Source organism: Astatotilapia calliptera, chromosome 2 (genome assembly GCF_900246225.1).
Source record: "Astatotilapia calliptera chromosome 2, fAstCal1.2, whole genome shotgun sequence".
Taxonomy (NCBI): Eukaryota; Metazoa; Chordata; class Actinopteri; order Cichliformes; family Cichlidae; genus Astatotilapia; species Astatotilapia calliptera.
The window spans coordinates 22,636,682-22,659,650 of NC_039303.1; the positions used below are offsets into that span (position 1 = coordinate 22,636,682).

The 22,969-nt window shown below is 41.5% G+C and overlaps 2 protein-coding genes across 4 annotated transcripts; both read right to left on the reverse strand.

Annotated features, from left to right (window-relative positions):
* Positions 1-2,977: 2,977 nt before the first annotated feature.
* Positions 2,978-8,462, reverse strand: asb12a (ankyrin repeat and SOCS box-containing 12a). 3 transcript variants are annotated; one of them, XM_026188414.1, is made up of 4 exons: positions 7,357-8,462; positions 6,832-7,155; positions 5,493-6,021; positions 2,978-4,791 (listed from the first exon to the last, which is right to left on the reverse strand). In XM_026188414.1, exons 2-4 carry the CDS (start codon positions 7,114-7,116, stop codon positions 4,646-4,648), a joined length of 960 nt encoding a protein of 319 aa, XP_026044199.1. In that variant the 5' UTR covers positions 7,117-7,155; positions 7,357-8,462; the 3' UTR covers positions 2,978-4,645. The 3 variants fall into 3 exon arrangements, with proteins under 3 accessions (XP_026044199.1, XP_026044182.1, XP_026044191.1); XM_026188397.1 differs by having other exon boundaries at positions 7,352-8,462; XM_026188406.1 differs by lacking the exon at positions 7,357-8,462 and having other exon boundaries at positions 6,832-7,345.
* Positions 8,463-10,148: 1,686 nt separating this feature from the next.
* On the reverse strand, positions 10,149-22,892 carry zc4h2 (zinc finger, C4H2 domain containing). The gene is made up of 5 exons (XM_026188425.1): positions 22,705-22,892; positions 21,885-22,056; positions 21,501-21,673; positions 12,358-12,520; positions 10,149-10,869 (listed from the first exon to the last, which is right to left on the reverse strand). The coding sequence occupies exons 1-5, from the start codon at positions 22,758-22,760 to the stop codon at positions 10,756-10,758; spliced, it is 678 nt and encodes a 225-aa protein (XP_026044210.1). The 5' UTR covers positions 22,761-22,892; the 3' UTR covers positions 10,149-10,755.
* Between the last annotated feature and the right edge of the window lie 77 nt (positions 22,893-22,969).

Consider the following 22,969-nt stretch of genomic DNA (forward strand, 5'->3'; position numbering starts at 1 on the left):
CGCAGCAGCGCAAGTCGATACCGTATACGGAGGTAGAAAGGCGAATTTAATCTGTAGCATGCAGGTTTCCTCTGACACATTCATACATCTCTATAGACTCCAGCTCCAAACCTCTGCTTTCTGCCTCACCCCTCCTCACGTTGCCCCACTCCCCCCAGATCTGGCAGTTAGCTCCAGCTCTGCTTAAGTGATTTCCAAAGGACTGTGGCGTGATCAGATTGGTTTTGTTTAATCAACAAAAACGTGTGTGAAGCCGTGGTCTGCGAGAGATCCTAGCATTATAGAGTCCTTCAGCAGTAAAAGAGAAGATCTGAGGAAGTGAAGAGGAAAATCTTACATGCATCGTGAAGACGTATTCTTTTTTTCCCACACTTGGAATGTAAGTGAAACATCTGTCCACGGTTTGTGACCACGTTTTGACCTCAGACACAGGAGTACATTTTGTGTTGAATTATATCACCAGATGGACAGTACATATACAGTTTGACAATTTGTGCAATGTGATATATCATTCTATATCTATCACTATTCACTACAGCGTGATATGAAAGAGTTATATTGTTCTATGTCATTTGTTTGCCTTCTTATAGGCCTTATAACCTGTTGGAGAAAAAACAGACCTTACAATTGCTTTGTATGTTGTAATTTATGTTTTGTTTCAGTAAAGGAAGTTGAGAAATTTTGTGAGTTGGCTGCTGGTGTCTGTAGAGATGGCTCCCAGTGAGATTGTTTTGGAAGATAGTTCTCCTGGCTGGGACGGCAAAAAAAGATATGGTTCCTAGGCTATCGTAACCTCAGGTCCCTTGTTATGGCCCGCTCTGCCTACCTTCCCTGCTCCCTCCAACTCCCTGCTTAACACTACCACCAGTACCAACATACAGATACAAGCATGCAGGCAAACGCACACACTAATAATCATGCTTACTTGCTGGCCCGTTCTGCTGCGGAGAGGAGAGATGCTATCTAACAGTGCCTTCCAGCATTCCACTAGTGATTATCTATTCAGTTTCACAGGCAGATTTGAATTAGTCATGTATTTTCCCTTCAGTGCATCTCTCACTCTCTCTTCCGTTCTGTTCCCACAACCCCCGCCCCTTCCCTCATGCACACTGGGAATTCCTCGTTCCCCAGTGCACGAGAGCCGCTCGGACAGAAACTTAGGCTACGTTCACACTGCAGGTCTTAATGCTCAATTCCGATTTTTTGATCAAATCCAATTTTTTTTGTCTGCTCGTTCACACTACAAATAAAATGCGACAGCAAACGCGCTCTAGTGTGAACCCTCAAAGCGGCCGCATGCACAAAAGAAGACGTCACACACAACGCGCTCTGTTTAGACCCAGAGCAAACAGTATTGTTTGACTGTTTCAGACTTTACGTTTCCCATTTTTGCTTTAAGTTATAAAGTTATTTTGTTATTTACATTTGGCCTAATAATTATCCTTATTGCTGTTTTAGAGAGGAGCGGTGCTTCAAAGGATAGTTAAAGACTTCTGTCAGAATCTGCAGATTATACACTACTAATAAAATGTTCACATTTCTCCAACGTTGTCTTCCCAACAGTTTCACTGACATCTACACTGGATGGCCAGGAAGCGTTCGCGATGTCTTCTCGGGCGCTGATAATTGGTGTCTGTCTTGTGTCAGTGACATAAAAGACAGATTTAATGCGACATGACCATTTAATTAATGACCATTCAGCAGTCGCTTTCTAAAACATCGGATATGTATCGGATTCAGTACCACATACGAAAGTGACCCAGATCGGATTTGAAAATATCGGATTTGTGCCGTTCACACTGTCATACCATGATCGGATATGGGTCGCATAGGGTCAAAAAAGTCGGATTTGATGTGCTTTAGCCTGCAGTGTGAACGTAGCCTTAGAGGTCAGCCCACTTTTTCCATATAAGTAGATACTGTGCTGTTTGACTGCGACCCATTTAAAAATTGAAAGACGACTCATTTTCATATATTATCGCACATTTACATAGGAGCAGTTTTATTGCACATTAGAAATGTATTCCAATTTCAGATGTTTAGAAACATCGACTTCTTTTATTGTGTATTTAACACGCTGAAAAACAGTTTAATTTGAATATATAGTAGGAAGCAGATTTCCATTGGTCAACTTAGGTTCGCGTGTCGATCTATATTATTAAAAGTGAGTTATGAATCAAGAGTCATCTATTTTACCTTTATCAGCTACACACTGTAAATACTGTAAAAAGAACAGATCATATATTTGGATATCGGTATTTTGCGTTGGAGACGAATGTTGTTCCAGTTCTAGCGTGCGGTAGATCTCAGTACCAGGTAATTGCATGCTTGTGGCATCCAATATTTTGCATGAGACTTAAGGCAACACTTAACGAGATCATTTAGTTTTGTTTAACTTCCAATTGAATCTTCTTTTCTTTTTTTTCCCCCCGGCAACACAGAACCATTCATTTGTGTGTACCCATACCATCTCACTAAAGGGAGTTCTTTTCTCTGTCCACCTGTCTCCTGCTCACTTGGCATTACAGGTTGTAGCTTCTGTTTTTTGTATTACTATTATTACTATTATTATTATTTATTGACACATAAGAGGGGAACATCTTTTCCTGAATAAAACACTGAACTGCTGATAGGGAAAATCAAAGGCACTGATGTTCTCTTAGCCCAGATATGATGGGTACTATAAACTCTAGCATCGTTTTAAACCCACACTGCTATGCTACAGACTGCTGGTTAATATTTTTTTCCTAAATATATGACTTTTTTTGGTTTGTTTTATTTTTTTGTGGAGTGCCATTATGTGCAGAGGCAAAACGGGTAATCATTTTTCTACGACAACAGTGAACCAAATATGAGTTAGCACTGATCTTGGGTGTTTGTGTATAGATTTAGAGCTGAATAAATTCGAAACCTCTTGGGACGGGCTAAAAATAAACATAATCCTGAAGAGACACACACACACAGTATTTCACAGCTGTTCATATCACACTCTTGTTCCTTTTAAGTACAATGACTTGACATTACAAAGCAGTTCCTCGCTTGTATTTATTGACAGCAGTATTAAACAGTACCATTTTGGCCACATGGTTTCAATGATGTATATACGCTGGTTTGAGTTTTCTTATAAAGCTATCAATCTGACCTTGTGCTCCGAGCTGAGAGGATAGCCTTCTGTGCAAATTTATTTCTGTTTTTTCGCTTTCTCTTTCCAGTCATATAACTAAGGCCAAGTTAGTTGAATGCATCAGAAGTTGCACAGATTTATGTAATTCCTTCTAGTCCAGGGTGAGCCAGTAGACGCGTTCACTCACAGTTAGCATAGCAACATCTTCAGTAGGAACTCCTTGGAGTCGGTTATGCAGTCCTGTGCTGTTCCAGAATAGTCAGGGTAAAAGTCTTCAATGAGCCATATGCCGATGTTGGTGTTCAATGGCAACAAACAGAAGACTGACATCCCACATTTGGACACTATTCATTGTATATTACCATCTGGTTTCAGGGTTTGGTTTGGGAGGGGGGGGTGTCTGGATTTTTTTTTTTTTCTCAAGTGAAAAATGTACTCACAGAATCCATATCCTTTGTCATCATATGCAAACATTTGTCATTTTCTTTCTTGCTGGCTTTTGAGTTTGATTATTTGTTGTAGAGATGAAAAACCTGAAAAATAATGCCTATTCAATCCAGAAACTGTGAATGGGAGAGTGGAAATGTCAACTGTATGTACATTATATGTTTTGATGTAATCAGAAGCACTGGGAATATGTTGTACTTTGCTGTAAAAAAAAATCAATCCATATCTGATATAGCTGTACTTTTTGTTGAAAATAAAACTACAGAACTGCGGGGGGGAGGGTTCGAGGCATCAGTCTGTGAGTGAGAGCATTGTGCTGGCCTTCCTGTCGTGTGACATCATCTCCTGTTTGTTTGTAGGGCCCATTCCTAACAGTTGACACATTAACTCCAGGATATATTATGTACGATAAATAATATTACAGTGGTAATCACTAATCACACACACACACAAAAGAAAACTTTTTTTTTTAAATCAACAAACTTCTAAACACTAAAATTGAATCCTGAAAATAATTATGCTCTAATCAATAAGTAATGAGCGTTATGGAAATATATTCTCCCAGCTGGAGGCACTGAAGTGGAGGCTTTTCATTCTGCTTCCTGGTGTTTTGAAGTCCAAAGACACAAGAATGTTTTTCAGGCAAGATCTAAGACATCCTGTTGTGGTGCAGACAGTGTGTGTGTGTGTGTGTGTCTGGATGTCTAAATAAGTAAGGTGACTACATGTGTCTGTGTAATGTTACCCGAGTGAAGGAGTGAGCCAAAGTGGATTTAGTGAGGTAATATCAGAATAACAATAGTGCCTGTGAGGAGCCTCAGATTTTGATATCCACAACGTATGGTGTTACTGTGGTCTCTAGTGGCCACTGATGTTGTTACACTTCCCAAAGATGCAGTGGATTTTCCAACATGGAGCCCTCCTTTTGCTTCTAAAAGCTTCATAGACATGAAAGAAAATCATCTGACTTCACAGCTATAAACAATTCGGATGTAAAACAGTCCTTTAGCTTGTTCTGGTAAAAATTTAAAAAATGTATAAAAGAAAGAAAATTTTTAAAAAAGAAGAAAAGCATCACATGGCGTCTGAGGTTTCATGTTTCAAGTAATTTCTCAGGATCAGAGGAATGTCCAAGCTGTCAATTGCAGGCTCCTTGTTAGCAAAAGGGAGGTATCCTCTGATTGCCAGTCGAGCCTGTGACATCAGAGATTTGGGGCAAACTGTTGAAGAAACAGAAAACAACATTTGTATGCTGAGGTATTATAGCACCAACTCATAACAAAAGGCACTTTATGACAATTTAGGTAAAGACCCCACAGAGTATTAAAGGGAAAACCACAACCATCAGATGATCCCCTATGAGCGAGCGCATGGTGACTGTAGGAAGAAAAAACTTCCTTTGAACAGGAAGAAACCTCTGGCAGAACCGGGCTCAGGGAGGGGCAGCACTTCTGCCATGACTGGTTCGTGTAAAGAAGAAAGATGAGAGAATATAAAATTGAATGGCATGCAGCAGTGGTGTATAAACATATGTGAAATGTAAAGAGTAAAGAAGAAATCCTCATTGCATCACGGGACAGCCCCCTGCAGCCTGAGCCTATTACAGCATAACTAAGTGATGGTTGAAAGTCACCTGATCCATCCTTACTATAACCTTTATTAAAAAAAAACCCAAAAGGAAAGTTTTGAGTCTAATCTCAAAAGCACAGAGGATGTTTGTCCCCTGAATTCAAACTGGGAGCTGGTTCCAGAGGCGAGGGGTCTGAAGGCTCTGTCTCCCATTCTACTTCAGAAACTCTAAGAACAATAAGTTAGGCTGCAGCGTGAAAGCAAAGCTCTATCATCATGGGGTCTGATCATTCAAGATTTTGTATGTGAGGAGAAGGATTTTAAATTAAATTCGGGTGTGACTCGCTCTCACCTCTCTCCTTGAGGAGAAGAAGCAGAGCTTCGTTCTGCTTAGTGGTTTTGTCAATGATGAGTGTCGGCAGATAGACGTCTGCTCCAAAGTCTATAAGAAGCTGAATGTACTCCACCCCACAGCCGTAGCGGAGACACACCTCCAAAACTGTCTTCGGCTGTTTGATCCTGGCCAACATTTTCTCATCTGTGCAGTTGTAGTTGGAATTTGCACCGTGAAGAAGGAGCAGTTTAAAGCAGTCCAAGTGTCCATACACAGCTGAGATGTAGAGGGGCCCTCTGCACGCTGTGGCGTTGGAGGCCCATTCGGGGACTTTGGGCTTCACATCTACCTCAGCTCCAAACCGAAGCAGCTCTCTGAGTATGTCGACGTCACCCTCTCGGGCAGCGGTCAGCACCGGGGAGCAGTTGTTGTACTGGCTGCCATTGGGATCTGCTCCAGCATTCAGCAGTGAAACTACACAGTCCAGATGTTTCCCACTGACAGCTGTGAACAGAGGCGTCTGGGCCTTCACGTCCAAGCTGTCAACCTGGATTCAGACATAAGAAACCAACAGGCTTTTTTAAAAGTAGAAACAAAGTTTGTTGATACAAGAAATTACGCCACTGATTTATCACCGCAAGTACTTTTCCCCTGAGTAAGTATCAAATACCGTCCTGTGTGCATGCGAGTAAGTGACTGGATCACAGTTTAACACCCTTCTAAGTGAAGGTATCATTTGCACAACCCAACATCCACATGTGTGCCACCGCAAGCTGTCACCTTTACTTCAGTACGATATGGTTAGCAGCTCTGTAGCTCACTGTAAGTGAAATGCTGAACTGACAATGTTGACTCTGCTCTGCTGCTGTGGGAAATCTAACCCCCCAAGGCTACTGATTAGGCTTTGACTGAAGATAATCAATTCGTTCTTCAAATCTGTTGATAGACATCTGCTGGCTTGTGCACTGAATGCACTGGAAACAAAGAGAAACATTGTTAATAGCTTGAAAAACCCAAAGAAGCATCTAATAGATGCTCTGCAGAACTGAGACGTGCTGCGAAGTTGGACTGTGTTGGTCTTGTGACTCCTAGTAACTGCTTCCACACTGCACTTAAAAATTTGATCTATTGTTCGAATTTAAAAAATCATTACGCCAGCTTTAATGCCCAAATTGTAAAATGTAATGATGCAATATATTGTAATATCACACCTTGTTTTATTACTCTTCCCTTTGAACAAAATAAAAAGAAAGAAAATCCATGATGTCCAAGTCCAAAATGTCATTTTTGTTAATAAAAAAATGAAGGCAACTTGTTGCACCCTCAACATTTCATCATCCTCTCTACAAAGTCTCACCTCTGCTCCGTGCCCCAGTAGCAGCTCCAGGCACCTCAGATGTCCCAGTGCAGCAGCAGTGCGCAAGGGAGTTACGGGGACCCCCCACCCACTTCGAGCATTGATAGACTTTCTGTAATCCTCCTGAGACAGAAGCTCTGAGAGCAGAGCTACATCGTCGCTGCTCACGGCGTTGTTCAGAGCCTGACTCTGCTCGCCGTCCTCATCCTCCTCCTTGGGCTGGAGCAGGGAGAAGATCTTAGAAATGTCCATCAAACTCATGTTGGCAGCTCGGCCCAGAACCATACTGGGACTCCAGGCTAGTTCAAGTTAAAACCCTTTCATCTGCAACAGCAGAGAAAGACCATAACACCATAACTTGTCTATCGGCTTATGTTTTGTTAAGACTCATTTTTTAACATCAGAATAGCAGAAACATGAAAGAATAAGGCTCACAAGCATACACCGCAATCACGAGATAAATCAGTTTGTGCCAACTGCAACTGCAGCAGTGTGGGATTTACACTGGGAAGACACCTACCTCACCTTGTTGCTTGTTGATGGTGTTTCCAACGGGATAAGTCGAAACCCTTTCAGAGCTCCAATAAAACACAAGTCACGTGAAGTAAAGGTCCTTGAGGAATGCCCAATGCTTCCACTGGTGCAACGAGTTGAGAAAAGTGCAGTGTGTGTATGTGTGTGCTTAAACTGACAAAGGTGCCAGAGCTCCTTTCTGGGGTGGGGCGGGGGGTGTTTGGGGGCTAATTTTAGGCCACAGATGGGCCTGACTAAACTTCCATTCTTGGAGACTTGAGTCTCATGTTTATAATTAGAAAGGTGATAGAGTTGTGACACTTAGCGATTGCCCAGTGTGACTTATCTCTGGGACATTGCTGTCTCTTTGCCACAGGTCAGCGTGTGTGGCATGTTAAGCTGGAAGGTGCTGCGCTTCTATATTTCTTTTCTAAGAAGAGTGGTTATTCTGCTGCATGTGTCCTGTCATCACCCCGCTTTGCCTGGTTCACACTGAGGGAGCCATTTTGGTGAGTGTCAGCTGTGTGACTGTCAGGGTCTTCAGAGAGGAAGCCAGTCAGCTGTTACCCTGCCAAACCCACCCATGTCTTCATGCTGTCCCACGTTCAGAAGGGAGGCTCTGACACACAGCACTCTTTCAGCAGATGGCACAAGACACCAGATTCCTAGCATTGTTCAAACCCCACGAAGAGGTTTTAATTTATTTGAGCACAAAGAGCAATTAAATACAGACATGGAGGATTGGCTTTTAATGCAAACTTCAAGAACACGGACTGAAAAATGGCGCAATCTCTAAGCTGGAATAAAAATGCAATAAGAAATACAGTGGGCTTTTTTTTGACCACAGCCAAACTAATAACATCAGTGAGACAGTTTGAAAATAAACTATGCAGACCATGAAAGCAATGCGGTTGCTGGAAATGTTTAGTCCTTCACGTCACATTCCCTGCTGTGACATATCACATCAAAAAAGTATTGTGTCACTAAACTTGACTGTACTACTTTTATAATTTTTTACAATTAATACATTGCACACAAAATAGCACCAAATTTTAAACACAACAGTCCCATTTTTAAATTTCTTTTAAATAAACATATGTGTAACTAACTGCACAACATCGCTCTCTTTTTTAAAGTAAGAAGTTTCTTAATTTAAGTCTGTGAAGGTTCTCAGTCATCCAGGTCATCGTAGTCAAAGGAGCTTGCAAAGAAATTTAAGAAACTTCACCTAGCCCTTAATAAAACAATAATGTAATAATAATAACATCAAGAACAATAATGTTCTGTTTTATTAAAGTCTAGAAATAGTTTCTTAATTTAATTGAATTGAAAGAAAAGAAAAAAACTAAATATGCTTTATTGGTACCCTTTAAATTCCCCCGTCGACCGCCAGATGGAGGTAGTGGCGCAGTGATGGCAGGAAGTGCAGCTGTAGTAAAAACTAAAGAAGCGAGTGACGTGTTGGGAAAGCCACTTTCTTAATGAGCCGTGTGCCACGTTTTCAATTGTTTTACTAGGGCCTGGTTTAGCTAAACAACAACGATTGGTTTCGATACTCTGTTATCCCTCCCAAAAAATAAACACTTGGTGCCAACACTTAATTTAGCGCCATAAGCTAAACTTAGTCGAGGTTAATCGGTTGCGGTATTCATTTTCTTGAATGCCACTTTATCGTTTAAATAGATAGCAGTGAAGCTCTGCGTCTGTTTGGCACAGAATGGAAGAGGAGGAAGCGCTGAGAAACTACTGCAGAACAATGATTTCTCGTGTCCGGAACAAGCGCCAGTGCCCCCGGGAGCACAAACATGGAGGAGCCAAAGGGAGCAACTGGTCCGAAACTGAGAGACAAGTTGCATCAGCGCACAGAGGGAGTAACCTCCATGTTCTTGAACGCAACATAGACCCAGCCTCCCCTCATGTGGGTCAAGGTCCCGCTGTCCCACACGCCCCCTTTCAACTAGTTACGATGCTGAGGATCAAAACCTTGAAGGAGGAGATGAGACGGGTTATGAAACATCCTTGTGTGACTCTGTTTCGCCCTGTCTGGATGTCATTACGGCTGTTTCAGCCTTCATGTGCTCTTATTTGTTGACAGGCTGCAGAGGTGGAGCTGCACGGTCCCGCTGTGTGCAGCGTGTGCGCGCAGGAACAGGCTTCTCTGGCCTTGAAAACTTTTATCAGGAGGAAAAAGACACAACTGCAGATCCAAGCCCTAAAGTCCAGACTAAACACACGTTTGGGTAAGTGACTGTTAAGAGGTGATCATCTTAAGCTAACCCGCCAGCTTACATGCATGTCAGAGTAACTGATCACATCTGTTATCTGATTCTGGGTTTTTTTCTCTTATAGGATTGGACACTTTAGGGGGAGTTGGCACAGAATCTCTCAAAGCCCTCCAATGCCCCTCTCTGGATCTGAGAGGAACTACTTGGCAAAGATATGCAGGTCACAGCAACCTGGGTTTCCTTAGCAACCGCTAAGGAACGTGGAGTTGCCCTGGCAACAGATGAAATGAGGGGTTACCCTGACAAAAAAGCTACAGGAACTCATTTAGGAGACCTCGCTGTCCTTTTTCAGACAGATAGCTGCAGACATGACAGCTGCGGTATTAATGGAGCGAGGGACAGTGGCGTAAGTGCAGTCGAACATATTCTTGCCTCTTTATTTTCAAACACAGGCTAAACCCACCAACTTGCACTGCTCGGCAGCAGCTGTTTACATTCACACCCCTAAATAACACAAATGTCCAGCCTTTGTTTTGAGTGTAATAGTGGTGGGGGGGGGGGAAATGCACACTAACAGGGTTAGTACAAAACAGCAGTTTATTTTCTTAGCATTGTATTAAACACACAAAACTATTCAAAGCAAATGAGTCTGGCCTTTTTTCCCCTCCAGTTTTGGTGGTTACTGAAACACTGTAAACATTAAAACAACACTGTGTTGCATTTCACTTTTAAACCTATTCGATTTTATCTTGGCACAAAAAAACAAAACAAAAACACAACAGACAGCCGTGGCAGCAGGCATGCACTGCAAAAGAAACGAGAAAATACAGTAAAATATCCAAGGCAATAACCAATAGCAACACGGGCAACATTATTCAGACAAGTTCAAATTTTCTGCATTATTACAATTACAATTGTCAGGTGCTAATAAACTACCATGGAAGTCGTACATTACATATAAACACATCCAAAGCACTGGAAAAACTACAAAATAACATTACTAGATGCTCAACCAAATCTTGACAGGTTAGGAGCAAGTTACTAAGACAGTTTGTTAAACTGGGGGGACTGTGTGGAAACTGGAAACACAGACCTGTCAGACCAGTCGTGGACTGTACACGGCTGATTCAAGGTCAGTGTCTTGGACCAGTTGTCTTTATACTCCTCTGAAGCTAAAGGTGGGAGTCTACTCATCTGGCTTCCTCTTGGGCTTCTTTGGGTTGCGGGAGCGGCTTTTAGCCTTACATAATGGACAGATGGGAGCGTTACGATGAATCTGCTGGTGGCAGGACAGGCAAGCCTGGAGAAAGGTGGAGGTGGTTAGTGCGAGAACTTAATTTGAGGACTTTCTTGTGTTGTACAGATAAGAAGCACCACAGGTTTCATGCAGCTACGTAATCCATCGGATAGTGTCTGTTGACTGAAGCACCACTAAAGAAAGACACGAGTGAAACTCATCAACTTGTACAGAAATAGCCACAAGCAATGAAAAGTGGGCAGGTCACAAATTAAATTTATCTTTTGTCCTTATTTTGTCCCCAAAGCTGATTTTAGAAGCAGGAAAAATGGGCAAGTGTAAAGATTTGAGAGAGTTTGACAAAAGGCCAAACTGATGGCTAAATGACTGGGTCAGAGTTTAAAAAACTGCAGCTCTTGTGGGATGTTCCCAGTCTACAGTGGTCAGTATCTATGTAAAGTCCGAGGAAGGAACAGTGGTGAACCACTGACAGGGTCATAGACGGTCAAGGATCACTGACGCATGTGAGGAGTGAAGTCTGGCTTGTCTAGTCTGATCCAAGAGACGAGGTCCCGTGGCTCAAACTGCTGAAAAAGTTAACGCTGGTTCTGACAGAAAGGTGTCAGAATACACAGAGCATCACAGTTTGTTGTTTACAGGGCTGCAGACCAATCAGGCTGCCCATGCTGACCCATGTCCACCACCGAAAGACCCAAGATTGGCATTAATAATAATAATAATAATAATAATAATGGATACTTTATTGATCCCCATGGGGAAATTACTTGTTTTTCTCTGCATTTGACCCATTCACTCAGTGAAGCAGTGGGCAGCCCACTAAGCAGGCGCCCGGGGAGCAGTGTGTAGGGACGGTACCTTGCTCAGGGGTACCTCAGGGTAGCCGTTAAGTGGATTCGAACCGCCGACCTTCCGATCATGGGGCGACCACTTTACCTACTGAGCTATCCCTGCCCCCCTGAACTGGACCACGGAGTAATGGAAGACAGTGGCCTGGTCTGATGAATCAGGTGTATGTCCGTTACTTACCCAAGGACTACATGACACTAGGATGCCCTATGGGAAGAAGGCAAGCCAGCAGAAGCAGCGCAATGCTTTGGATATTGTTCTGCCAGGTTGACCCGTACCACCTACCACTGTTGCAGACCATTAACGTGTTCTGCCACAAAGCAGAAATAGTTCAGGAATGGTTTGAGAAGCACAACAACGAGTTTGAGGTGTTGACTTGGCCTCCAAAGTCGAGCATCTGTGGAACGTGCTGGACAAACAAGTCTGATACATGGAGATCCCACCTCTCAACTACAGGAGTGAAAGTATCTGTTGCTATGATACCACAGCACACCTTCAGGGGTCTAGTGGAGGGTCTGCGGATCGGGTCTGAGGGTCGGAGCCGTTTTGGCAGTAAAAGGGGGACCGACCCAATATTAGACGGGTGGGGTGAGAATGTTATGCCTGATTGGTGTATAAATAGCTGAAGTTTATGTCAGTTAAATTCACAGTGCTTTGGCATCATTATCTGTGTGTAGGTAATACCTTCATAGGTGGAGGTTGCTGTCTGAAGGTGGCTGTCTGACGGGCATCTTGCTTCCTGGACACCTGAAGCTGCTGTGCTGCGGCTGCGGCGGCAGCAAGGGATTCTGGAATGGCAGGCTCATGCGTCTCCTTCTGCCACTCTGCCTTCTGCTTCTCAAAGTAACTGTTCAAAAGGAAAAGCGAAACCTGGCTAGCAGTGAGTCCTATTTAATGCTTATGAATCATATTCCAGTTGAGATTACCCCATCTACACCGTGCACCACGAGACGAGGGGCGGCAAAAACTGAACAAAAGGAAGACTTAAATTGAACATTATAGTGGAACTCACACGTTCTCTTTTTATGCACAACTTTGAGCAAAAGCACAGTCATGTGAGACTGTCTGCATGCATACAAACGTGTGTGTGTGTGGGCAGGGGAGGGCTGGAAAAAGAAATGTGGCCTTGGACTTTATGCTTGACTGGCTCGTTTTCAAAAAAAAAAAAAAGTGATATCCTATTTCATTACGCTCTGATTTTTCTCAAAATAAGTCTGCGATAGAGCAGAACTTTGAGCATTCACAAACCAAACTCGATGATCCACCAATGCTCCGAACAATAAAGATCATTTGCAAGCACCACATTAACACACACATCGATTCATGCGCTAAAAGTTTATGTGCCATTTTTGTTTTCATACAAGTTAATACCTCAGTGTGAGGTTTTCTTGCTATTATGGAGGTGTAGCGTGCTCATTTGTGTGCTGAGACATCACTCTTATACGGTCTCTTTAAAAAAAAATACCCAGCAGCACCCCACAGGCCTGTGAGGTGTGATTTAATTTTCTCAGAAACCGCTCCAACACAACTTGTGATACAACTACAGTGGCTACTATTACTACTAAGTACGGTTACTCAACGAAACTCGAGCAAATGGTGCTTCAAACGTCTCCTCCGACATCTCATGAATCTTTTTCTCACTGTGGTGACTTGTGTGTATGAAAAGCACTTAAGAACAACAGCGGTATAAGCCAGAACTTGCATTTACCAAGTACTAAAGTTGGTATTCAAGTATCTCATACATTCAGGATGAACATGAAGGAGCATGCCACTAAGAAAAAAGGAAGATTACCACCTGGCCAAAAATGAATTAATCAGCTAAGCTTCCTCATAGCACGCGGCCAAATTAAGAATCCAAACTGCCAACAATGTCAGCCTGCCGAATTTCCCCAACAGCAAATATATTGACACCCCTTTCTTTCTTTTTTTCCCCCAATGTGCTTTCAAGTTAGAAAGTTTTTCCTTGCATAGGGAGGAATGTCACATACTGCGAGAGAAATACCAGGGCCCGTATCCCTAAAGATTCTGAGAATCCTCTCAGAGAGCTCCTAACTTAACCTAAAAATTCCTTGCCAGGAGTTTTAGCTTAGAAGTGATTCCAGAACATTTTCAGTGAACTCTGAGCAAGGAATGGATGGAAAATCCTATCTTAGTGAGGAGGTGTGGTTGACCCCGTTGCTAGGTATGAGTCATCATTTCAAAAGCCGTGATTGGTTGATCCTACAAGTTTGATGGAAATGAGCTTTTGGTGATAATGAGCAAAGGATGTACCCTCAAATCAATAAACATATTATATACTCTAATCTTATGCTGACTGTAATTGTAAATAATATTTCACATTCAAGAAAATATCTGGAAAATGAATAGTAAGCTGTAGGGGTTATAGCCTAACATTAGAATCTAAAATATGTGAAAACTTAAACTCATTACACCCTGTTAAAATAATGATTTGTGTCTTATTTGCTCATATTAATATCCTAGCTGACATATTTTGTACTTTCACTCCCATATGGACCCTGTTGAAAACAAGATGGCCTATCTCAAGGGGCTGTCCTTAATGAAGTAGAAATCACAACGTTACAAGTCCAGTGTGGTCTTAACGAGGGTAACACGGCTCAGCTTTTAGCAATGTCTGCGATTGCAGACCCAAGTCATCACTGCTGCATTGTTGCATTTTCCCGGTTGCCAAATACCTCAGGGTTGTGATTACTTTAGTCTCCGGTGTAATAGTGTTGTGGCGTCGAGTTGGTGAAGTAATTGCATCTCTAAGGAGATCCACCACAAACATGATTCCTGCACGGTCCAATCTGTAGCGTCTCAATAATTCTCTGTCATCCAGTGTTTGCAGGACATCTCTCCTGCCTCTTCTGTTGGCCATTTTGTGCAGCTGCTTAGGGGAACTCCTAAGCCACTAAAAGTCCTCTTCCCTGCTCTTAGCAGATCTCGCCTTAGGAGCCCTTTTAAGCGCTAGGAATCTTGAGGAATAGCTTTTATATTAACTGGGATTGTCGTGTCACTTTTAGGGGAAATTCTAAGAAAACGTCATGACTCTGAGAATTTTCTTAGAATTTGGCCGCTAGGAGCCACTTTTTGCACAAAGATTCTTTAGGGATACGGGCCCAGATCATCATCAGTCTGGTAGAATCATTAGTGAAAATACACAAGTGTGATATCTCCACTGAAGACTGCTTTTCTACAGCTGTGCTAGCACAGACCTGAAAAAAACAACATGCATTTGCAGTATTAATTTAATCACTTTAAAATATTTGCACCTATACAGCAAAATGTAAAGGATACAATAAACAAAGCCAAAGCTGTGGAATACTTCACTTCCTAGCCCAAAAATGGGATCCACTGCACTATTAGGACCATTAACTATGATTTCCTCCACATCGTAAAATGTACAATCACCTACTGTTGATGGATGTCAGCCTGCAGTTTGTGCTGCTGGGAGTCTACTTATCAGCCCCCCCACCCCGCGAAGATGTACCTCTGGTGTTGTGGATAACAGGAACTTTTTGAAGCAAGAAATTTCTGTCAGCAGCTGAAACTGGAATCTAGACAAGTGGAATTATTTTATATTAGACTTAAATGTCTGAACAGGCTAACAAATCTGTTGATCACAAGAATACCTATCTGATGTTTAAACACCTAAGTGTTCAAAGGTTCCTGCTAAGACAAGAAAATTTGCCAGAGACTCTAAAAGTGTGTGAAAAAAAAGTAAATACTGGTCTTTAGAGTTTTAATGCCAGTTTCTAATAACCCCTATTTTAGGTGCCAGCTTCTAATAGCACATATTTCCCCAGTTACTCTTTATATAGTCATGCTGATTCTGTTGAGGTGATTTAACTTGCCAGTCTTTACAAATAACTGCAGTTGTTTCTCTGTTGCCATCCAAATACAGTCTAGGGATGTCACCAGACGTAATACTTACAACAACTTTAAAAAATGGAAAGACTGAAAATGTCCTGGAACTTGTTTTTTTGCTTTTTCCTTCCCCAATTCCATATGTGCTGTAGGTAGCACAGGCCTAAGTGTTTGAATCTATCTGTACAAGCTAAAGAAGAAGGAGGCAGACACGCTCAGGCATAGGAATACACGTGGAAGATGTGTTGCAATGGCTCCACCCAGACTTACTGATAAGAAAGGCAGAGTGGGGTACAAAGATATTTTGCAGAACTGTTAACTGAGTTCCCAAAACGTAATATGTAAAAAATGTTACTGTTACTTCTTTACTGTAATTCGAGAACCAAGAGAGGAATACTTCCAATTTAGCGAAGCACCTAAAAGCCTGTAACTAAGTTTGATTTGCATGAACATCCAAAGCAGGACTACACCTCATATTACCATTTTGTTTGAGACAGCTGGCACAATTGCTGTGGTATCCACTATTTTCATAGACTACAATGTTGGCAATGGCTTATGTTAAATGTGTGGCACTTGTAGGTTGCTTTGCTTTCACTCTTCTTTCCAGTTCATCCCAAACCAGCTCGATGGGGTTTAAGGTGAGAGACTGTGCTGGCCACTCCATGTTTTCAAGCTTACTACCTTATCCTTGTTTCCTAAGGTGGTCCTGGCATAGCTTGCACTTATGTTTTGGATTATTTTCCTGCTGTACAATGAACTCCTCACCAACTAGGCGCATTCCAGAGGCAACTGCATGGCGCCGCAGAATGCTGTGGTAGCCGTCTTCAGTGTGTGCCTCTCACTCTCTCACAAAGCAAAACAGCCATAGAACATTATGCTTCCTCCTCCATGTTTGAAAGCTGATGTCACACAGTGTGGAACCATCCTTTTGCTTAAATCCTCAGTGATGAACTGAATATTTAAAATTTTTATTTATCAGTCCATAACACCTTCTTCCAGTCTTCAGTAGTCTATTGGTGATGTTTCATGGCTCAGACAAGCCTCTTTTTCTCATTCTGATGTCTTAGGTTTCTGATGGCTTTCATGCTGCAAATCGACTTGTAAAACCTGCAACATGAAGCTTCTCTTCACAGATGAAACTGAGATGTGCCTACAACTGCTATTAGGCTGTGTTTGAAGCTGTGTTCCTGTGAGCCGCCTAGCAAACCAGCTGTTGACTCTCAAAAACCTGTCTTCTGATTCTGTTGTGGTTTCCTGTCATCGTTTCCCCCAGTTTCTCAGTGCTTTTTGATGGTGAAGGAAACCGTACTCGCTGACACCTTGACTTTCTTCGCAATTTCTCTGTAGGAAAAACTTACACTTTCAAATGTTATGATGGTCTGTCTCTCTTGCATTGGTAATTGCCTTTTTCTCACCATTTTTATAACACACTACTTTCTGCAGTACAATACTGTTCAAATAATGCTCAAGCAGGTACGACACCACAGTGTTTGTACTTTTATGGAGACATATGGAGTTATATGGAGTTGTAAGTAATCAAGAAAATTTGGGACACCTGTAGGAATCGCTAGCACTAACTTTGAAAGCTCAATCAACCTCCATTGCTGCAGAACAGCTATAAATTGTTAACCCATCTCTTGTTCCTTGAAATAAAAACCTTTTTGGATAGCTGAAATATACATCGTTTTCAGTTTTGGATAACCTTACTACTAAAAAAAAAAAAAAAAAACTTCAGTTAGTTCATCACTTACCTCTGTACCATTTATTTTTTTAAATATGGTGTTCTAAGACTTTTGACTGGCAGTGTATATACAGTGGGGCAAAAAAGTATTTAGTCAGCCACCGATTGTGCAAGTTCCCCCACCTAAAATGATGACAGAGGTCAGTAATTTGCACCAGAGGTACACTTCAACTGTGAGAGACAGAATGTGAAAAAAAAAAAAAAAAAAAAAAAATCCATGAATCCACATGGTAGGATTTGTAAAGAATTTATTCATAAATTAGGGTGGAAAATAAGTATTTGGTCAATAACAAAAATACAACTCAATACTTTGTAACATAACCTTTGTTGGCAATAACAGGTCAAACGTTTACTATAGGTCTTTACCAGGTTTGCACACACAGTAGCTGGTATTTTGGCCCATTCCTCCATGCAGATCTTCTCGAGAGCAGTGATGTTTTGGGGCTGTCGCCGAGCAACACGGACTTTCAACTCCCGCCACAGATTTTCTATGGGGTTGAGGTCTGGATTTTTTCACACCAAGCTGCTTGCCTATTGTAGATTCACTCTTCCCAGTCTGGTGCAGGTCTACAATTTTCCTGGTGTCCTTCGAAAGCTCTTTGGTCTTGGCCATGGCGGAGTTTGGAGTCTGACTGTTTGAGGCTGTGGACAGGTGTCTTTTATACAGATAATGAGTTCAAACAGGTGCCATTCATACAGGTAACGAGTGGGGGACAGAAAAGCTTCTTACAGAAGACGTTACAGGTCTGTGAGAGCCAGAGATTTTCCTTGTTTGAGGTGACCAAATACTTTTTTTCCACCCTAATTTACGAATAAATTCTTTACAAATCCTACCATGTGAATTCATGGATTTTTTTTTTCACATTCTGTCTCTCACAGTTGAAGTGTACCTCTGGTGCAAATTACTGACCTCTGTCATCATTTTAAGCGGGGGAACTTGCACAATCGGTGGCTGACTAAATACTTTTTTGCCCCACTGTAAACTAAACTTAGTATAAACCAAATACTCCAAATATTAAAAACACTAAGGGATCCAACACACCAGAGATGGCCACGAGACCACACAATGAAGCAGTATTCCAGGAAATCATCTGCCTCGCCACTGGAGCATGCCAAATTTCTGCTCTTAAAAGAATTTTCTCCTTCTTTTTCGCACCTGTGTTTTAGCACTGTCAAGTCTTCCTTTAAGGACCTGGTCCACCATATTGATGAGAGGGAAAGGCAGCTGTCATTCTCTGTAGATATTTATCCAATCCAATGGTCTTTCATCTCAGCAGTTTTCTCCAATGACTTAACTACTGTGTGATGGTACTAAATAAGCCAAGGCACAGAAGTCACAGGAGAGCCATTACTCTGCCAATTATAGCCACATAAGTCACTGACTGTTTTCATTTGCGTGATCAGGCAGATTCTCTCATGAACATTACATCACAACTGTTGAAATACTATCCTGTTTGCTCAAAAGATAACGTCTTGGACTTTGATAACTTTGTAATCACTTGAATAGACTTTGAGCCTGATGCTTAGATAATGCTGTTTGCGATCCAAAGCCAGAAGTAAATCTTCCTTTCTGTAACTACTGCAATCTCTGTTTTAATTACAGCAAAAGTAGAGCAATAGAGCAACAAGAACAATAAACGTTTTTAAAGGCTAACTATTTTATGTCTCATCCTGGTGTCATTTTCTTTTTAAGTACTGACAGCGAAATTTTTCTAATCTTAGAAATTTAGGAGTGTGTTTTTAGATCTCTTTATTGACATTCCCTACCCTTATCAAAATACAGTGAGATGCACTAGACTGATCCCTCTGTGTGAATTAATTCATCCCAATATACAAGTCCTCTAGCCCCGTCAGCAATACCTCAACAGAATCCCGCTCATTTAAAATTGTGTAGAAACCAAATTGCTGTCTGTCCTTTGGTTGTGTGTGAATATTTTTATGTGCCACATTTGCCAAAAAAATAAAAAATAAAAAAATAACAACATGCCTTTGCACAAACCACTTTCCATTAGTGACTGGATAATGCAATAATAAATTTCAAGTATGAATTCCGCTGTTGCTTCATCCCTCTGACACAGTGTCTCTGAAACAGATCCTGTCATCGGGTCATTAATTACAAGTTGGGGCCTGTTGAGAAATAAAACCTGCTGCTTGGTTGTGTTTCATGATTAATGTCGAACACCTGTGTATCATTATTACCTGAAGCAACAGACTCTTAGATTTGAACTGGAGTGTTTTTATTTCTTTTTTACCAAATGGAAATTTGCATCCATTTGAAATTCAATGATTACACGAGGTGTTCCACAAGGTTCCACTTTTGGACCTTTTTTTTGCAAATGCAATAATAAAGTTAACTACTAATTATGATTCTGGTTACCTTTGGGCATTGCAAGTGACAACATTTAAATGTGTAAATACTTCTATTTCATTATAGTAAAATGACTACAGGGTTTCTATTAGACCTGATGGCTGTGATAAGGGAGTTAAGGTTTAGTGATTGTGGTTGGTCAGATCTATGTGTCCTTCTGAATGCTGGAAAAGCAGCCAAAGAGAGACACCAAGGAATTTGCTAATTCAATCTCTGAAGAGGATGAGCTTTCCTAGCATACTCATCTGTAGTCTTAATCCATCAGCCGCAATCCAGTGTCAAGTATCCAAAGGTAAACAGGTAGCACTTCCACAAAACATAATGTCAGTCTGTTAACATCACCGAAATACATCAGCTAAAGTGAGATTGTCACCTTTTCCTGAAGTTTTATTCAAATGCTGCCTGTTCAGATTTGGATACTTGAGACTGGAAACATCTGGTCATTTATTTCCCACATGTAGCATAAAAAAAATGGTGTATGCATATAGAGTACTGTGCAAAACTCTTGTTTTGTGCCTTGTTCGTTTATATTTTGTTGGGAAATGGGAAATAAGTGTAGCGATTTAATGAAACATGCAAGTATACAAAACGTTTTTTTACCACTTTAACTAGCTTTAAAGTCAATATATTGTATGGAAATCTTTACTTTTCAACAGAGCCTGAAATCACTTCCTTGAAATTTGAAAAAGTAATACTTCTCCAGGCTTCTTGAAGGACATTCCAAAGCTCTTCTTTGATTGTTGGCTGCCTTTCTGTGCCTTGTTTTGTGGATCAACACAGGGCGTACAAGGCACCAGTTCAAAGGGCCAAATGCAATTCCCACTAATCAGTTTCCTCAATTTTTTTAAAGGACACAAATATGCTAAGTTATTGGCTAATATCTAGGAATCAGCTTGTCGGTACAAAAATGCTATTTTATGCCTGTCAAACTGTGGTAACGATGGTATTTTTGTAGATTCAACTAAAAGAATCGGTTGCTAGTAATCATTTAAAATTATTGTTTTGCTAATTTATCTATTATGTGTAGATACAGCACTGGTTTGTCTGGTTGGGTTAGGTGTCTATGCTTGAATGATTCAGTGTTCAGTGGCTTAACTAAAAAATAAACAACAGTCCTTTGAAAATGGGCAGGTAAGGCTGTATGACCACAAATCAAAAGTCACAAGTCACATCCATGACAGCTTTGATTGATTTTCAATCAGTTGTCCAGCCCTATGTACAAGGACTAGAATTCAGCCAGTATCCAAAGAATAAGTTTGAAAAACATTCTGAAAACCTGGAGAACTATTGCTCAATACCACTTTACAAAAAGTACAAGAAAGTCTGGGTCTTTGAAAGGAAACTAAAGAAACAAGAGGTCACTCAAGTCTACTGTTCCAGCAGGAAATCATATTTAATGTTGTTTACGTGATGCAGCTTCCCTCTAAGTGGAGATAAGTTGGTGGATATTAGCTGCACAACTAAAACAATATGAAGTCATAACATTCTCACTAAATTTGTATTCAGTTTTTCAAACTGCTGTATTTTTTCTACCCATGACACACTGTAGATCACATTGTCTTTTAACAGCACTGCATTCTTTGTTATCATTTCCATCCTGTTGCATCTAGACAGCAATATCTCAAGAGGGCAATAGACAAACTCAACAGCTGAACTACTGAACAAGTAGTAGTATGCACAACTACTTAATGTTGACAAGAAAATTTGATGAGATTTACTGCATAAATATTATGACGTTGGATGCACTGTGTGTGTGTGTGTGTGTGTGTGTGTGTGTGTGTGTGTGTGTGTGTGTGTGTGTGTGTGTGTGTGTGTGTGTGTGTGTGCGCGCGCGTGTGTGTTTTTACTGACTCCAAGGAGAGCTTCTCCTCTTCTTCATTCAAGTTAGGGAGTCTGTGTAGACCTAAAGTCATCCTCAGGGCATCAACATGCTCCTTCAGTGGTTTGTACTCATCATGCAGGCGCCGAGTTGTTTCAAGCAGTTTATTGAGGTCATTCTCTGATTGCTTGATCGTGCTCTCCATCTAAAAGCACAAGCAAAGCAGGGGCTGATTTTTGAGAAATGCACATGTAATATACTCAGCCTAAGCTATCTGTAGTAACATATAACCACTGGAATCTTTCATCCTGCTACATTACACCAGCAGACACTGCAGTGACTAGAAGTTGTTGTGAAATCACATGAAAGTTCACCAGTGATTTAGTGGCACTTACTAGAGAACAGCACCCACTCACCACATTGATATCTGCATGGATGAGGCGCAGCTCCTCCACATGGGCCATTTTTTCTTGAAGCAGGAGATCCATTTCTTGTTTGTACTCTTTCAAATGTTTCTCCTCAGACTCCAGAGCCTCAAACTCAATCTTCAGACGAGACTTAATCTTCTGCATTTGGATAGTCTTATTCCTGCAGGCAGTGGGACAAGGAAAAAGACATGAGCTGCCAGGTTGTCTCAGTCACTCCTATGCACACGGCGCAAAAGATTTTAAACATAAAAGCAAACACAAACACATTTCCATCTGCTTTACGGTATTGAATTTGTGCATATTTCTAAGCTCTAATTGCAGTAATGTTATGACCTATTTAAGTGAGCCTGCACTGTAATTAATTCATACATAATTACTTTATCAAAGCGTTATAGCAAGGGAAACATTACTTTGCACTACACTACATTACACCGACAGCCTGCTAAGCTAAGGAGCTACCTGGCAGACAGTAACAATTAGCAACGCACATCTGGCATCTTGTTGTCACACATCTGGAATGTGGATGCACATGGCTCAAATATGCGGTTAAATTACAACTTGCTTATATGTGTCATATTCAGCCCGCCTGCCACTTCGGTCAAAAACAAGTTAACACAGAGCTACACTCGCTCAAACCTGTTTAAAGAAAGGACACAGAGCAGGTCGGCTAATATTAGCTAGCTCAGTAACAAAAGCGAAGCCAAAGGGGCTTTTACCTTGGTCGGCTAATGTTAGCTAACATAGCGTATACTTAGTACGTGCCAAACATTCAGGCAACCTTTAACTGTATCCGACATCTGAGTTTTACCGTATCTCCAGGATGTTCTCCAGTTTGCACATTATTTCTTGTTCGTCTGCCATCATTCACCAGTCACTAGTCGTTCAGCTGGCCAGCTCAGTTACCCGCGAGGCCAGGGTGGTCCCCTTGTTGATAAAAACACAATAGCCAACGCGAGCGCGCACACGAGCACGCGTCCGTACTGTAAAAGCGTGGCTACGTAATGACAAGTGGAACCGCGAGCCCCCCTGCTCCAAGCAACCCCAAGCAACCTGCGAGACACTCAAGTACAAAC

Coding starts and splice junctions, on each gene's coding strand:
- zc4h2 (XM_026188425.1), bottom strand. CDS start 22,760: ATGATGGCAGACGAACAAGAAATAATGTGCAAACTGGAGAACATCCTG. Junction 21,674..21,884: donor TCCATGCAGATATCAATGTG/GTGAGTGGGTGC, acceptor TTGTGCTTTTAG/ATGGAGAGCACGATCAAGCA. Junction 10,870..12,357: donor AGCAACCTCCACCTATGAAG/GTATTACCTACA, acceptor ACCTTTCTCCAG/GCTTGCCTGTCCTGCCACCA.
- asb12a (XM_026188414.1), bottom strand. CDS start 7,116: ATGGTTCTGGGCCGAGCTGCCAACATGAGTTTGATGGACATTTCTAAG. Junction 6,022..6,831: donor TACTGGGGCACGGAGCAGAG/GTGAGACTTTGT, acceptor GTCTGAATCCAG/GTTGACAGCTTGGACGTGAA. Junction 4,792..5,492: donor TCTTCTCCTCAAGGAGAGAG/GTGAGAGCGAGT, acceptor TTTCTTCAACAG/TTTGCCCCAAATCTCTGATG.